The sequence below is a fragment of the Jaculus jaculus genome, chromosome 10 (assembly GCF_020740685.1).
Source record: "Jaculus jaculus isolate mJacJac1 chromosome 10, mJacJac1.mat.Y.cur, whole genome shotgun sequence".
Lineage (NCBI taxonomy): Eukaryota > Metazoa > Chordata > Mammalia > Rodentia > Dipodidae > Jaculus > Jaculus jaculus.
Genome location: NC_059111.1, coordinates 61,766,161 through 61,784,114, shown reverse-complemented (window position 1 = coordinate 61,784,114; position 17,954 = coordinate 61,766,161). Strand labels below are relative to the sequence as shown.

The 17,954-nt window shown below is 41.5% G+C and overlaps 1 protein-coding gene across 3 annotated transcripts in view; it reads left to right on the top strand.

Annotated features, from left to right (window-relative positions):
* Positions 1 to 17,116, top strand: part of Cdk6 (cyclin dependent kinase 6) — a 256,826-nt gene extending 239,710 nt beyond the window's left edge. For all 3 annotated transcript variants that reach the window (XM_045160492.1, XM_045160493.1, XM_004656227.2), the window contains exons 7-8: positions 4,026 to 4,161; positions 7,601 to 17,116. In XM_045160492.1, coding sequence (XP_045016427.1) covers positions 4,026 to 4,161; positions 7,601 to 7,747 — 283 coding nt within the window. In that variant the 3' untranslated portion in view covers positions 7,748 to 17,116. The remainder of the gene's footprint in view (positions 1 to 4,025; positions 4,162 to 7,600) is intronic.
* The last annotated feature ends 838 nt before the right edge of the window (positions 17,117 to 17,954 follow it).

The following is a 17,954-nucleotide window of genomic DNA, read 5'->3' as shown; positions in this document are numbered from 1 at the left end:
ATCTTTGTTGGTTTTGCATTATTTTGTTTTCCTGGGCCAAAGACAGAATGCTACACAATCTTTGGAGCACCACAATAGAAAATGAACATCCTAGGTTCTCAACCCTGCCCTGTGGCTAAATAACCATGCAAGCCAGGCTCATGTAAGACACCCTACAGGGGGCTCACCTGGTGCCTGGCACGTAACAAGTGCTTTCAGACAGTAATGATCACTAGTATCTTTAATTCATTTACTATTTAACCTTTTGTTCCTTAACTCTTCCATCTGAGAAACAAAGCTGACTTAAGTTCTCCAATACAGTCTGTTCTTGGGCTCAAGTTCTCGGTTCCATTTGTTTCCTACATAGCTCCCTGATGACTTGCAAACTTCTATTCGTGTCTACATGTTTGTGCATGTGAGGATATGTATGCTTTCATGTTACTAGAATGTGACCGGGGCTTCTCTTCTCCCAAAGCACATAGGGTGGCATGATTTTGGATCTGTGCATTTGCTGAGCCCTGTCAACACTGGAGTAGGATGGAAAGAAAGTGAGAGTTCTGACTAAAACTTGCCATGATCATTAGTCTGTGACATTTTGTAAGAATCCCAGTAATTTCTACCAAATTTAAAAGATCTGCCCCTACAGAATTACAAGTTCGCACTAATTTGTTCAAGCAGGACATGTTTAAAACAATTGGGATTCAAGTGGAAGCTGATGACTTTGTTCTTCTGATGATTGGCAGCTGCTCCAGTGCTTGTCAGTGCCACGGCTGCTACTGAGCCTCAGCCCAGTTGCTTGAAGGCTGGAAGAATGTGAGAGAGAGAGAGAGAGAGAGAGAGACAGAGAAGGATGGAGGGAATTTTGTGTTGTTTGGGTTTGGGGTTTTCAGCTTATTTTGTTTTGCTTTGTTCTGTTGTGTCTGGGGGCTTCCCAGGTCCAGTGCACTTGCCACCACTGCTTCTCCTTCTGACCACGCTGTAAGATGGCTGTATTCTCCTAAGCTCTCCTGTTCCTCTTGCTTCTGCATGTCAGCTTCTTCCACCATTCACTGCTGGACTCATCTGTTCTCCCAGCACTGTTGAATGTGTGTTGTGTGCATGTGATCTTCAAAAGGGAACTGTGAAAGTGAGGCATTCCAGTATCCCTTTGCTGAAAGGAAATGTGATCTTGAACCAACATGTGCCTGCCCAGCACTAAAGGCTGCCGCCTGCTTTCTTGCCATAGACTTCTGGGGATTCCTGGCCACCTCTAGCATGGTCTACAGTCCCGGTAGCATTGTGAGTGCCCCTTAGACACAAAGCCAGTGCAGTGGGCCAGAAGGAACTTTCTATCAGCATGTTTGACTTGCTTGCAAGGGACAGCCAGTTCTAATGTTTGCTGAGGCCTGACCTATGTTACCAGCAGAAAAGATGCTATATGCCTTCTTGGTTTCGGGCATTGTTTTATTTCTTCTGAATGCTATACTTGCTAGAGAAAGGGACAATGCTGCACCCTAGTGTCACAGATTAAGTACTTCTCTTCCCACTATCCCAGCCATTTTTAGTTTTTTATGCCCTGTCAGTCTTTCCAGGAGAAATGTCAGCCTTTAAGGTGCTTAGATTCAGCTGTCCAAACAGTGAAATGTGATGCAAGCACTTGTTAATGAACCCATTGGCATTTCACAAGTGGGATAATACACCTGGTCTGGGTGTCTCACTGGCTTTACTGGGATCAGAAAAGGTAATAGACCTAAGGTTTATTTGTGTTTATGTGTGTGTATACGTATATACCCTTTATATATAGTTGATAGGTATTTATATATCACAAATACATACAGAGACATACTGTGCCTCTGAAAGTGTTTGTCTTTCAGTTGCCATAGTTGAAAGATTTGAACTCAATATACGTATGTTCAAAGCTTCCAAGTGTGAAGGCTGACCTAGGCTTCATAGGGAGACCTTGTCTCCAATAAAATGCTGCTAATAAAAAGATGTAAATTATTTCTAAGAGTCATTATAATTAGTTTCTAAGTGGCTAGTGATGATGTTGGTATAAAAGTGTCTAAAAGTTAAAAAGAAATGAAAGTTATGCCTTAAATCCCAGCACTCAGGAGGCAGAGGTAGGAGGATCACTATGAGTTTGAGGTCAGCCTGAGACTACAGAGTGAATTCTAGGTTAATCTGGGCCAGAGTGAGACCCTACCTCAAAAAAACAAAAGAAATGAAAGTTTCACATTGTCTTTAATAAGCATATTCTTCTCCTTCTCTGTCCTGTCCCATCCTTCCCAAGTACAGGCATGTTTCCTTTTATAAGTTTTATAATGATTTTATTTTATTTTATTTTCACCTCTGTAATAGACCTATTAGTAAAAATACTTGTATATTGCTCAAGTTATGATTTTTGCTCATTGGTGCAAGTAAATATGTCTATAAATCTATCTCCATGTGTCTCAGTAATGTGGCTCTCTCCAGTAGCCTGACAGGGACAAAATTAGTGTCTTGCCCCAAATACCCAGTGACATGTACCCCAATGGTGGGGAATCTGCTCTTCCCAGGGTAGATATATGACCTGGGCTCTGTTTAGGAAAGAGAAAGGGAACAAAGCCCTACAGTTCCTGTGGCCTTTATCCCTGCATTTTCCTGAAACCCAGAAATTCATTCATGGTCACCCCTTCTGGGCCTTAATCCCAGGGGTTGCAGAACAGGAAGACCCTCCTGAAGACCGCATCATTTCTAACTGCAGTAGAAATAATTTGCAACAGTATGTGAGTAGCCATATAGCCTGCCCATTGAACTGTGCATTTCCAGAGTCTCTGTGAGCTTATTGCATCCTCTGATCTCCCATGTCCAAACATACTTACATAAACTGTAAATAATGTCTACATAATACATAAATACATAGAGCCGATGACCTATGTATATTTCTGAACATCCTTAAATTACATATAAAGAGGAGTCAAGCAGTTCATATTTTAGCATAGTAGTCATATTTTCTACGCATTTTGTGTTAACAACAGTAATAATGAGTAATACTATGATACTGGCTTGTGTACTGTGTGCCAGACACTGTGGTATGCAGTTTATATAAATGTTTACTTGTGCTCATTATAGACATAAATTACTGTCATTGTATACATAAGGATTCCAAGGCTCATGTTAAGTACTTTGTACTTAGCTGCCAATAAGTGCTAAGCTTGAACTCATGGCTGCCTGTACACCACCTATTCTTTTTATCACATGCTGTTCTCTCCACATTTTTTAATGTTTATTTGTTTGTTGTTGGAGAGAGAGAGAGAGAGAGAATGGGTATGCCAAGGCATCCTGCCACTTTATACATCTGGCTTTTCATGGGCACTCGGGAATTGAACCCAGGCCAACAGGCTTTGCAACCAAGTGTCTTTAACCACTGAGCCACCTCTCCAGCCTCCCTCCACATTTTTGATCCCAAAATGGTTGTCAGGGAAAACATAAGTGATACTCTTAATTTATTGTTTACTCACTTCTGAATACCATAAGTGTGCTTCATAAAATAGTATGTGAATAAGGCAGAACTAACATGCTTTTTAGTCTTTGTTTGTTTGAGTCTAATTTATTTAATCACTGTCTGGAGAATTACTCTTTAACCAAAAACATACCCAAATTAATAAACCATATTGACTGAGCATCATGAAACCATATCTTTACAGAGGGGTTCTACCAGAACACATAAAGCTGTTAGGCATAAAGGAAGATAGTGCATATTCAGGGCCTCCTTCAGTACAGTCAGTGTGTTAGGGTTTGGTCATGAATACACACTCCATTCTCACATCATCTCTTTCATTAGTGGCTGCTTCCAGATGTGTTAACATCGTGCCAATAAAGCTCACAATTGCCCTTGGAGATTACCTTAGACCCTGTGCCCACCCTATAGCAGAGATAAATGAGAAACCCTGCAAGTCATAAAGCAAGGTTCTCCCACAACTCTGTCTTGCCATACCTGCCCCATAGGTTTTGCTTGCTCTAGAATTGGGTAAAGAAACACTTTGCATAACTGCTGATGTTCATATTCATGTCTGGTTCTTCTGTAGTGTCATTGGACTCCCAGGAGAAGAGGACTGGCCTAGAGATGTTGCCCTTCCCAGGCAGGCTTTTCATTCCAAATCTGCCCAGCCCATCGAAAAGTTCGTAACTGATATTGATGAACTTGGCAAGGACCTACTGCTGGTAAGTTTGTGGTGCAAAGTTGGCCTGCACTGGGACTGATCCCATCCAGACAGGGTATAGGCAAGGCTTCCTGTGCCGCAACCACAAGCAGGCAGGAGGCTGACGTGTCTTTCTTTACTCCATCTTTTGAAAGCATATTTAAATATGGCACATTCATGGGTGTAGGCTTCTTTATAAGTAAACACTCTGTTTCCATGCTAAAAGTTTCCTGCTACTTTAAACAGCTTGTCTTTCGAGTATGAAACAGCCACATTATCTTTGCAAAGAAGGTTTTTCCAACATTCTGGTGTGGTGGTTCATGCCTTTAATCCCAGCACTCAGGAAGCAGAGGTAGGAGAATCGCTGTGGGTTCAAAGCCACCTTGAGACTACATAATGCATTACAGGTCAGCCTAAGCTAAAATGAGACCCTACCTCCTTAAAAAAAAAAAAAGATGCTATTCCATAGGAAGCAAATAGCAAACCCACTTCTAGTTATTGATTATTCAGTAAGTAATATGCACTGTGCACAAATGAAACATCTCATTGAAAATAGGGATTTCTGTGTTCTAAGACTCAAACTAATAATTATTCCTTAATTTTTTAAAGTATTTTTACTTACTTACTTATTTGGAACCAGAGAGAGTATCTGTGCACCAGGCCCTCTTGGCACTGCAAATGAACTCCATACACTTTGTGCATCTGGTTCTACATTCTGGGGAATTGAATGCCAGAGCCAGCAGGCTTTGCAAACATGTACCCTTAGCCACTGAGCCATCTTCCCAGCCCTCAAACTTATAATTCTTGGTGTTCTGTGAATTCTTTGTCCTTGGGGGCAGTATTGGAGGTACACAGGGTGTTCCTGTTGCTTTGCTCCTGGGGGGGGGGGTGTCAAAGCCCAGAAAGTAGTGAAGGTGCCTCCAGAATCAAGAACCCTTGCTACTTGCTTCAGGTAGTGGGTAAAAACAGACTTCTTTATGGATCTCATTCTGCCCACCCCACCTGCCAGAGAAGCAGCAGCTCCCTGCAGCATGCTCTTCTGGAAGCAGGTACCCTACCTCTGGCTACTGAACTCTTCCTTCTTCACACTGTCCCTGCTTTAAGTGTAAGGAAAGGGCTTTCTCTCAGGACATGTCTGTCTTCATTTCTTCTCCTTCCTGTGTTGAGGATTAAGCTGGCTGTTTCCTCTTCTGATACTGCTGCCCAGCCTTCTCTGCCTTGGACAGTAAAGTTCAGGCTTGAGGAATTTGCCCCTGCTTTTCTACTCTTTGAGAATCCAGACCAAGCCAAGATTTTTCTGAAGATGTTTTTCACTCTTAGGGGCATGAAGCCATGCTACAAACAAGTGTGTTTCTCTGCCTGCCCTTCTTCAGCTCTTTGATCTTCATAGGACCTAATAGAAAAGGCTGGCATCTATGCATTTCAGGCCACCTAAGCATTCACCTGAAATTATGGGCTGGAGAGATGGCTTAGTGGTTAAGGCATTTGCCTGCAAAGCCAAAGGATCCTGGTTCGACCCTCCAGCACCCATGTAAGCCACATGCACTCCTGCATCTGGAGTTCATTTGCAGTAGCTGGAAGCCCTGGTGTACCCATTCTCTCTCCTCTCTCTCTCTCTCTCTCTCTCTCTCTCTCTCTCTCTCTCTCTCTCTCTCTCTCTCAAATAAATAAATATAAAGTCTAGGGCCAAAAAAATAGGAAGGAAGGAAGAAAAGAAAAAGAAAACCAAGAATTCACCTGAAATTACATGTAGAATTTTCTATTGGTGTATACCTTCCCAGGCCAATAGCATCAAAGCATTCAAGAGTCCCTAGTCCAGTGAGGAAACTGGTTAGGATTGGGAGCAAGACCAGAATGAGCACAGTGGGCTACATTCTCCTAACAATGTTAAATCTTTAGATTACATGGAGTTCTGGAATTCATAGGCAGCTCAGAGATGATCCCTTGGGTGGTCACTGCACCACTGGAGATCTCCAATGGATAGCTTTTTTGCTGCCTCTGAACTCTTGGGACAACAAGCAAGTTATAGCACTCAAGGGTCATGGTCAATGAGTATTAGTAAAGAAAAAGGAGGGGGAAGTGGAGAACAAGATTGTCTAAGGTTGGAACAGAAGTGGACTGAGCCGGGCGTAGTGGCGCACGCATTTAATCCCAGCACTCAGGAGGCAGAGGTAGGAGGATCACCGTGAGTTTGAGGCCAGCCTGAGAATAGTGAATTCCAGGTCAGCCTGGGCTAGAATGAGACCCTACCTCGAAAAACCATTAAAAAAAAATAGAAGAAGTATTCTGAGAGTAAGGACATGGGTGACAGTTTGGGAACAGAGATTGCTGCTGCCCCAAGGGTTCACCTGTCCCTCCTCTCACCCTCTAGGTCAGGGCCCCAGCCAACCTCATGAACCTGCTTGGGTAGAACCAGGTGTTCCCTTAGTGCAAGGACTAGCTTATTCACTGTGGTGTCCCTGCAGCTTGAGCTATCAGCTTGGAATAAGTTTAGTACTTGAGTTGAGCCTAAAACATTCCTTGGAGGGCTGCTGCTGGCAGGCTGTGGCTCCCTGGTGTAGATGCAAAGGAAGCGTCTTCCTTTGAGTCTTCCTTGGGTGGTGCACCACTGGTCAGAGGATGTGGCATGCTGCAGCTCAACATAAGGGCCTGGATTTAGCCCTCACTGCTCCATCTGGCACGTTCCTTCAGTAATTATTCTTTACACCTCAGCCTGTTCCTTGCTCATTCATAAAGCTTGAGGCAGGACAAGAGTTAGGGTGAAGTCTCTGTGAGTCAAGATGTGCACATACAATGTTAATATTTTAAGAGACTCAGGGTGGCTTGGAGAGAAATCCTGCATAATCAACAGTCTATGGATACCCAAAAGGTCTTTCCTTTTTCCTGGAGGCAGTTTTTACCTTAGAGACCTAAATAAGGGTTGGAGAGATGGCTTAGCGGTCAAGGTGCTTGCCAGCAAAACCAAAGGACCCAAGTTCAATTCCCAGTGCCCATGTAAAGCCGTATGCACAAGGTGGTTCATGCATCTGGAGTTTGTTGGCGCTGGCTAGAGGTCCTGGCATGCCCTTTCTCTATTTGCCTCTTTATCTCTCTGTGTCTCTCTCAAATAAAGAAATAAAATATTTTTTTAAAAAAGAGAGAGAGCTGGGGAAATGGCTTAGCAGTTAAGGCATTTGCCTATGAAGCCTAAGGACCCAGGTTCAATTCTCCAGGTCCCATGTAAGCCAGATTCACAAGGTGGCACATGCATCTGAAGTTTGTTTGCAGCAGTTGAAGGCCCTGGCACACCCAATCTCTCTCTTTCTCTCTATCAGATAAATAAAATATTTTAAAAAGAGAGAGAAACCTAAATGAGAATAAATATTCTTCCTCATTATAGATATACTTAATACTCAAGTGATAGATTACTATGTAGTCATATTATTTACCTCGACATGTCTTATATCCATTTTTTATTGCAGAAATGTTTGACATTTAACCCAGCCAAAAGAATATCTGCTTACAGCGCCCTGTCTCACCCATATTTCCAAGACCTGGAGAGATGCAAAGAGAACCTGGATTCCCACCTGCCATCCAGCCAGAACACCTCGGAGCTGAACACAGCCTGAGGCCCCCAGAGCTGCTGTGAGCTGGTCATCTGGAGAGCACCTTGGTGGCTGATGGGTCCCCTGAGCAAGCCCTGCAGGGTTACTGGGTGCAGGCCCTCCAGCTGCCATCTTCTGGATGGGCTTTGCGTCTCCAAGGAAACCGCCTAGTTTACTGTTTTGAAATCAATGCAAGAGTGATTGCAGCTTTATGTTCGTTCACTTGTTTGTTTGTCTATTTGTTTCAAGAACCTGGAGAACTTCCAGAAGAGAAGCTGCTGACCAATTGTGCTGCCATTTCATTTTTCTAACCTTGAATGCTGCCAGTGTAGAGGGGGTAAATCCAGGCACAGCTGAGTTATGACGTAATCTCTCTGCAGCTGCTAGGCCTGATTTGGTACTTTTTAGCGTGTGCATGTGTGTGTGTATGTGTGCGCGCGCGCGCGAGATTTCTGATCTCTTAAAGTGTTACTTTTTGTAGACGACAAGAATAATTGAATTTTAAAGACTCAAGGTGACTGTTATTACAGGCACTTGTTTGCTGGAGGTGATTCACCAGCAGGGTCTTCTCAGATTACAAAGTTGAGTCTCCATGTCCTCCGCATTTCCTTTCTGTCCAAAAGCTTCGCTAGCAGTAAAAGATGAAGTTTTAAACATAGCAAAATGAAAATATATATATATCCAGTATCTTTTAAGTGACCTGTTTTTTTAAGCATGCATTCTATTTACTCTTCGAAAAGTTGCATTTACTCATCCTCTATAGTGTCATACTTTATTGTGTCTTTTGAAAAATATCCTATAAGCTTTTTATTATTTGCAATAGATTTAGGAAGTATACCTCAAGTAGGTTTGAAAAAGAGAAAGCCTGTATTTTCTGGTTTGAGATGTCTTTATTTCCTTTGCGTTTTTAGAATTTGTCAGATACTGCATCCCGCTTTGGCTTGGCAGGGAGTTCTGACTAGAAACAGGAATGCCATTTACACTCTCTTCACAGGTTCCACTGTACTTCCTCCCTCCCGTGCACTGCCTTCTTCTGCCTTGTTTGCACAAGGCCATCTTACCTGTCTCCCAGCACCTGTAGAGCATACTGCTGCCATCACTTACCTAATAACAGACTGCGAAGCTCTTCCATACACCACCTGCTTGCTTGCTTGCTTTTAATGGATGTTTTGCAAACTTGTAGCTTAAGATTATAGTGTATGGCTTCAATTGTGCACCTCTAACAGGGTTCCATATGTTCTTATTTTCTATGCAGTCTTCCTGCTTGGCATTCACCGATGTTATCTAAGCAATGAGTAGGATGCTTGTACTGCCTGTCACCAGCACATAGATTACTATTGACTTGTTTTTTAGTGTTTTACATTTATAGCATATATCATTTGTGTAGTATCTAAGGGAATGTGTTTTACTATTTTTTTAGAGATACCTATTTACTCTAAAATGATCTCTTTCTCCATCCCCAGGCTTTTTTTTTTTTTTTTTTTTTTTTTTTTTTTTTTTTTTCTGGTGCCTTGTTCTCTGCAGAGCCAGCCTGGCCTGGGCATTATGGACAGCTGTAACTTTCTCTCTTGCTGTTTTCTCTTCTGTCCTTTATATTATCACCTCTGTCTTATACACCATGTAGTCCAGAAGACTGTATGCTATCTTTTGGGAAGTATAGCTATCTTTCATTTGTGTTTTGAGTGTATGCAAGTACAGACTACAGCTTTGGAAGAACACCCATGCATGTCACTCAGATATTGATTCTCACAATGTTTATACATTAGCAAGCTTTCCTGAACCCCTCTCAGTTTAGTGGTGCATGTGGTTATCTTGAATAGAGAAGTTAGGAGATGTCTGACCCTGCGAGCTTTGGGGATAGAGAACCATTCTTTTTTAATACATATATTGTCATTGTTTTCATTCAGTAGCTTGGAGAATAGGAATTTTCTTCTAAAGCGAGACTTACAAAAAGAGAAGATGGGCTATAAGAATATTCTCCACTTCTTCCATTGTGACACTAGTAACAATGTGTTGTCAGCACTGTAAATGCTTGAGATATAATCAGTCCAGAGCATCCTGGACAAGGTCTACTCAAATCTCACTTGGACAATGAGTTCTGCCTTTCCTTTGACCAAAGTTCAAAATACAGACATTGTTGCCCGGACCTAGAAGTTAGGTTTTAAAACTCACTGCACTGATTCGTCATGACCTTTCTGATTAGCATCATGTAATAAAGTAAAAATAGCTTTGAGGGTGTTTTGTTTTGTTTTTTCCATTTTTTTCTGTAACTTTACTTGAGTAAAATACAGCTGTTCTAAACTGGAATTTTTCAGCATTTGAAATTGCAAGTACAGAATTCAACTTTATTTCTATCATTTGCTTTGGGCTTAGTGATTAGTAAAGAAAAATGATAGCATAAATATTTTGGCACTAGGGACTTGGCATTTTATCTCTCAATAGTACAGAAGGAAAGGACACGTCAGCCTCTGAACTCAGCCAGAGCCACCCCCAGTTTCTCACCTGTATGACTGCTGTCCTTGAGCAGCTCTCTGGGGGTGTCCTCATACTTCTGAATCCCGGTTCTCACACCAGAAGCCTTGCCACTTGGACCCCTAGTAGTACATAGAAACATGGTAGAGTAAGACTTAGTGAATTCACCTTATTCCTGGGTGACACATAGTGTCAGGCTCTTTGTCAAAGCTAGGCAGTGGTTAAATGTGAAGGTCATTCTGTTCTAGAGTTCTACTGAAGTAACTTCCAGCAAGCTAAATACCAAGATGGATTTGAAAGGAGAACAAGAATGTGCCTGATTGTTTCTGTGAGGGTTCCATTCCCCAGGCCCAGGCATTGTGGGGACTGTTGTGCAGAGTGGAGTCATAAAGACCTGCGGATAAAAGCTAAACTAGAAAAAGAAACCTGTCCATTTGGTCCTCATAAGCTGTCATGTGGAGACAGCCTCACTTTAAAATACAGCCTCACTTTAAAAACACAATTCCTGAAGGTTTGTAAGGAGCCAGTGAGCTGAAGCCTCCCACTTTGTCATCTTTAAAGCAATGGGAACCCACAGAGAACCTGTTTGAATTAGCTCAGGGCCCATTTCAGCCCCCTGGCTCTCACAGATTAATCAGGAAGCGCTCACTGAAACCGCAGACTTTTCATTTAGCCCAGGGTGACTTACTAAAAATAGCTCAAAATTACCCAACTAAGAATAGAAATCTCAGCGTGTTAATTTAAGTAAAAAATGCAAATTTCTGGATGCACAAGATGCTGCCATTCTAAAGACAGTGTGTTCCTTTTAATAGAAAGGCATAAGGCTTGGCTCTACAACGGGGTACGAGTCATCCTGTGGAAAAGTCAATAGTACCAAACATTTTGATCTTTAAATTATGTATTTAACTTCTATATAGCTGCTTCTCTTATAAAAGTGGTGCCTATTAAAGTCAATAATGGCAATTCTCATTCCGTTATGGAAATCAAGTCATGTAAACTTTCTAACATCATAAATGTACTAAAATTCTGCTGCCCAAAGAATTGCTCTTCTTTTAAGTAACAACTTGATATTTTTTCTTGTAAGCACGTGAGAGTGTCTTACATTTTGTTTTCCAAAAGCACACTTTTGTTGCATATGCGGGTCTAGGAAAGAATGACGTTAAAAGTCAATATACCACCATGATTACTTGTGTTAGTATATATTGATACAATTCAAAAGTCTGCATGTTTTGCATTGTGACATAAAAATATAGGTATTATATGATTTCTTTAGATATTATTTATAAAACAGTAGAGAATGCACATAAGGAATTTAGGAGACATTGAAGACATTCAAAGAGTAATTCTTTAAGTATATTGTAAAAATTTATATGAAAGTCACCTGGCAACCATGGACTTGGTATGCTACAAAGCACATTTTATGAAGAAGCAGCTCCATGGGGTGCCACTTGCTAGACATGCCTAAGAACAACCACTAAAAATATAAATGTATGAAGGCATGTCCCTGTTATGCCAGTGAGACTTTGAAAAAATTATAAACCTTATCCAGAATCTTTTATTATGTGCATTAGTACATCCAGGTACATAATTAGGAAGGTATTTTCACATTCATTCTCCACAGTGGAAAAGGTTTAGAAGTACCAAAGCCTAACACATAACATAAAGGCCTGGGATGTGCTTTGTAGTGGTTTTCCTTCCTAGGAGTGAAGATAGCATCCACGTATTGTGTGCTCCCTTTGATTGAGGGAGGGAGCAGGGTTGTCTCTGTACAACCCAGGCTGTCCTAGAACTTGGAACCTTCTGCCTTAGCTTCCCAACTGCTAGGATTGTAGGCATATGCCACCCTGTGAGCTTGGCTTTCTTTTATATTGTACAATTCCAAGCCTAATTTTGATACATACTTATAGCCCAAGCATTTCTAACTTGTACTTCTTTAGAAAATAAACCAAAACTATTCCTTTGTCTTTCTCATCTTCTGACAACTGTAGAGCGATCCAGACATTTTTAAATGTTTTCTTTTTCAATCCACCTTTTTGAGTTTTTAAATGAAGTACCAATTCAAATCCCTTTTAAAAATATTTTATGTAAGATTCTTGGAAAAGTTAATGTATGGATTGGTAAGATATTTACATTTCTGTCACCCTGTTGCTCTGGCCTTCAAGAAGAAACAACAGATGCCAGAAAATAAATATGGACTTGTTTTCCCACATCTGCAGAAATGCGATTACAGCAATTTAAAGCAAGGATGGTAGAAATAGAAAGTAATTTTTGTTGGTGGTGATTTGGTTTGGTTTTTTGCAAAAAAAAAATTTTTTTTTTTTAATTGCCTGTCCTAAGAGATCAGAGCTGGGTTTTGTCATAGACCATTCTACTCCACAAGGTGGCGCTTTTAGAGAAAAAATTTAAGAAATCTGACCTAGGCTTAAAGAGGTATTTCTAAAGGCATCATTCTAACTTTTTCTGCACATCTTTAACTCTTGTCTCGCACTTGTTTCTAAGGCTAATTTAGCAGTCTTTATAATGTTGTGTAACTTAGATATTTTAGTTGAGGATGGCATATACACCATTTTTGGTCATTTAAGTGGTAAAGCCTACTCAGTTATTCAAGAAGCATTTTTGAGGTACACAAATTACCTCACTTTCTAGGATACACAGGCTTATTTCTAAAAGGCAACCCTCATCTATGAGCAAGATAGATTTGTGAGGCATATAAAACTCTAGGGACCCTAGTCAGAACACCCACACCCTTGTCTGCTGCTCATGTCACCTCCCCTAATGGGCATTTAAGATTGATTCAGTTTTAAGATCCTGGATTTTAAATCATGTGAGCACAGTAAGTAGTGCATCAGTACTTAATCCACAAAACTTTTCCTATACTGAAACAGACCTAAAAATACAAAAAAGACCAGGGATTTTTTTACATTTGTATAAGCACAAGTGCTAATTTTAAATTCTGATTCTTAAATATTGTGCTTATTTATATGAACATAAGTACATAAATTCACATTTCTGCTCAGAGACCTATCATCCCTCCCCGCCGGAGTCATTTACAAGAAATGTAAGAGGTGTGGCCCCAGCACAGCGGAAAGCGATTTATTCCTTCTGAGCAGCGGGCAGCTCCAAGTCTTGGTGATTCACACGGAATCAAGATGCTCTAAGGGGAAGTGAGGACACTTAGAAATCAGCTCAGTACACACCCTGCTCTCAGCCAAGTCCATTCCTGGTTCAGCCGTTCAGTCAAAGGCGACCGACCTCCCTGTGCCCTCCCTCCTCCCCCCCACCCCGCCCCCTGTCTGTTTTTTGGGCGGGTCCGAATATTTCCTTGTGAACCCCAACAGTAGCCCCACCCCTGGAAGATTGGCAGGGGCCAGAGCTGCCGTGCCCGCCCAGGAGATGCTGCTCTAGGGTCAGGGCCGCTGCTGGCTCCTGGGCATCCTTGCTGCTGCCTTGGGAAGCAGAACATCTCTTGAAGCACCAATAAGTACAACACAGTTCTCTCACGCTCCGGGCACCAGAGATGCGGTAGACACTTAACCAGACATCTCAAGCTTGAAGCTCAGCTATTTTTTTCTTCAGATGTATAGTTATAGAAAATGTTTTCTTTTTAAGTTTGTTATATTTTTATCTACATATATACTAGCAAGATATATTCCTGGAAAAGTTTTACTTTGAAAAATTGTCTACTCTACTTAGAAAAAGCCTCTCATTCTTTAGTTTCTTCTTTCTTTTTCGTCAGTAAGCAAATTATCTCACGGGATAGAGGATTTTCCTGTTTGAGGAAGCTTTGGTGTGACCTGTAACCCTTACCTGTTTTAGGAGTTTGGACTGTCAAATCTAAGTGGTCTTAATGGGGGCACATGGCTACGTATTACTGCCAAGAGCTGTATGCCTTGGACTGACTGTCACACGTAAAACCACACAATTGTATAATTTTTGAGCTTCTGGATTCTAGACAAATTCTGTTGCTGTGTCCAGGCTAAAGTTCTGAAGACAGCCTTTGTACTCTCTCTTGAAAATTTCTCATCATCAATTTTATGAAATGAAGTAATGTATTATCAATATTTTTGTGGTTTACCAGCACCTCTGAGTTTGACCTTCAAGTCTCTGAATGATTAAAATAGTTTCTGGCAGTAATCCACTTCTTGACATGCCCCCCCCAATCATGTATCTTTTTACTCTGGTCCTGTTTGCAACAATGTACTCACATATATTACATTTCCTCGCTTGTATTCATTATTTCCTTACAAATAGTAATACATATATTAGTACATGGAATTACAGCATACTAAGAACAGCACTTAGCAGGTGAGGAATTTTTTCAACTTCTTCATTTGCATAACTTATTTCTATTCTTATTCATGTATATTATTTATTTCCAAACCATACCAGTCCTATAAAAGTGCAAATGAGGCAGGTGTTAGGACTCGAATTTATTGTTTATTATCATGATCTTGATGGAGTGAAAAAACTAAAGATTAGAGTAAGCCCCCAAGTGAGCTGCATGCATTTTTAATATGACTAGTAGATGTCAGTTGATAAGAACTAGTACTTTCTATGTCTACGTGTGTTATTATGTAAAGGAAGTAAAACTAAGGACTTGCTGTTGCTTTTCACAAATACTCATGTAGTATAGTGTGAAGTGACCACAAAGGCTAAAGGTAGAAAGGCATTTTAGAGACTGCCTTCATTTAGGAACTGTGCCTTGTAGCCAGCGAAGTGGCTGCCAGACCGTGACAGGCGTCTGGGCGATGTTTTTTGTTTGGCCCTATGAAGAAGGATCCCCATGCCACCCAGTGCCCCATAGGTGCTTTGTGTAGTAGTGGAAACCAGTGGTACTGTTCAGAGGGGAACAGTGTGGGAGATACAAGCAGAACTGGCAGCTTATGCCTCGAAGCTTCCAGGATACATCAAGTCCTAGAGAAGCCTAAGTTTCCAAACTCCAGGCAACCTGGGTATGTACAGAAGCAATCTAGTCTGATAATAAAAAGCAAGGATTGCAAGTACAGCAAGTTAACAACCAGTGATTCCTAACACCTCAAAGGCTTGTCGCATTGCTGATAGTTTTAGTTTGTTCTGAAGGTTAAAGGGCAAGTGGTTGGTGTCAGAGAGAAGTGTGTATCAAGAAGAGGACAGCGGTAGTTCCCTTAGAGTGCAACTAGAAGTAAAGATTTTTGTAGGAGTCTCATTTCTGAGATGTATAAAAGCATGTTTTCACTGAAAAGTGTATCTGTTTCTGTATTCCCGTAGGGCCTAGTTCAGACTTTCTTCTAGGTTTCAACAAGGCTGTTGTACACAGCAAGCTGCTGTTTGTCTTATACTAGAAAATGTTTTAAAGGTAAAAAGAAATCTTAATTTGGATATTTGGCTTGCTGGTTTCTGGGCTTGGTTTTGTGGTTCTAGAACTGTACAAGCTGTGCACATCAGATGCTAATCTAGACTGTGAACCAGCCTGGCATGATCAGCAACCCCACACTGTACATCCTGCCAATACATCTCTTCCACCCTCCCGCCAAGGTGCTCTCCACCCCCACCCTGACCTGTCCCCTGATGCTTCCCCATCTTCCTCTGCTGGTGGCTGGGCATCAAGCAGATGATGAGGAACTCCTTAGGCATCACAGCAGGCCTTCCTGGGCTTGGCCACCATCCACATATGACCTTTGGCTGGCCACAGTCATCAAGAGATTTTTCCTGGTGCCAGACACAGAATACAGTCATGATGCCAGTCATAAATGCCCCCTAGCATCTTCCTGTGTATCTTGATATTCAAAGTCATTCTATAGAGCATTCAGTTTTGGTGTGGTACCAGGAGAAAAACATTCCAAGCTGCTGTTTTACATCCATCTACAAGCTATACTTTTACTGCCTTTCTTCATACTTGAAACTCATTCTGTTTTAACATCAGGGTACAAGACATCAAGGTGCATGTTTCCTCAAGGTGCAAAATTACCCTCATTCCGTTTGCTTATTTTGCTACAGAACGCTCTCTTTTGGTGCTTTGGGCTCAGCAGGTCAGTGAGGCAGTATGGGAAAACCACTGCCTGGAACACAGTCTTAACAAGAGTGTCAGCAGATGACTTGGTATTGAGACATTGTTTCTGCTCTTTTCTGTGCCCACAAGATTGACAGTTACCACACTGTCCTGTCAGGTCTACCTGCACATCCTTCTTCCTGAGGCTCCTAAACTCTGCTCTGTACCCAGCAGTGGGTATGGCATGGCCTCTGGTAATCTGAGCTAGTTCCTCAGAGAAAAATGACCTTGGGTACAGACATCAACACTCTAGCAATTTCACCCAGATCATGCAGAAAGCCCTCCTGAGGAAAGAAATAAAAGTGTATCTTGAAGGCTACCCTTCACAACCCTGAGCTGAAGGCTTTTACTACTTCTCTTGAGGAAAACGAAAATGCTGGGTAGGTTATAGCCTTCCCAACCGAAGAGAGTAGAAGAGTAAGCATGCATGTCATGTAAAATGACACCCCCAAAAGACAGCTTCTATCCAGTACTCCATCAGTAAAGGTCCATGCTTAAAAGCAGCTCAGGGTAAGAGGTGATGCTCTGGGAGCCAGGATCTCATGCAGGCATCTGAACTCTAAGACTTCCTTGGAGAGGGAGAACGGCTGTGGTGATTCTATTGTGGTGACAAAGGAAACAGGTCGAGAAATTTGGAGGGTTACAAACTAATAATCATTTGGCAACTGGATGTCTTACTGGGTGCTAGAATGCAAATTTAGGTATTTATTGTCGGGTTATGGAATTCATTGCTTTTTCAAAAGTGCTGTCCAAATGTCACTGTCCAATATGTACACATACATGCCAGCTAAATTGATTGAAAGTAAAATAGAAAATGGTGTGTTAATTTGCCATACCTTTTGTATTCCTTACAATAAAAAATGTTGGTAGCAAATAAAAACAATTTTAAACTACTTTCTTGAGATTGAATGACTCTATCAACTTGAATGAAAAATGAATATAACTGCTGTAACATATTACATTGCAAAAATGTGTGACCAGGAACTGTTTAAATTTGAAGAGACTCCTTTTCAAGTTTCCTCTTATTTATTTATTTACTTGTTTTGGTTTTCAAGGTAGGGTTTCACTCTAGCCTGGAATTCACTATGGAGTCTCAGGGTGACCTCGAACTCATGGCAATCCTCCTACCTCTGCCTCGCAAGTGCTGGGATTAAAGGCATGCACTACCACACCCAGTTCCCTCTTTCTAAGAATTGTTATTGGGGGAGAGAGTGTGCATGTATGCCAGGGCCCCAGCCACTGCAAATGAACTCCAGGAGCATGCACCACTTTGTGCATCTGGCTTTATGTGGGGAATAGACCTTGGGCCATGAGGCATTGCAAGCAAGTGCCTTTAACCACTAGGCCATTTATCCAGACCATCAAGTTTCCTATATATATATTTTGTTTGTTTGGTTGGTTTTTTGTTTTTTTGGTGTTTTTTTTTTTTGAGGTAGGGTCTCACTGTAGCCCAGGCTGACCTGGAATCACTATGTCATCTCAGGGTGACCTCAAACTCGTGGAAGTCTCCCTACTTCTGCCTCCTGAGTGCTGGGGTTAAAGGCATCTGTCACCATGTCTGGAAAGCTTCCTTTTTTTTTTTTTTTTTAAGTAGCAGCTCACTAAGCTTACAGCTCATTCAACAAATATTGAGTCCTTCATAGTTGAGTCTACTAAATGCTAAAGATGCAAAAATGAACAAGATGTGGGGCATCCTAACAGAGATTAACATGAAGAAGGGGCTGTGAAAAA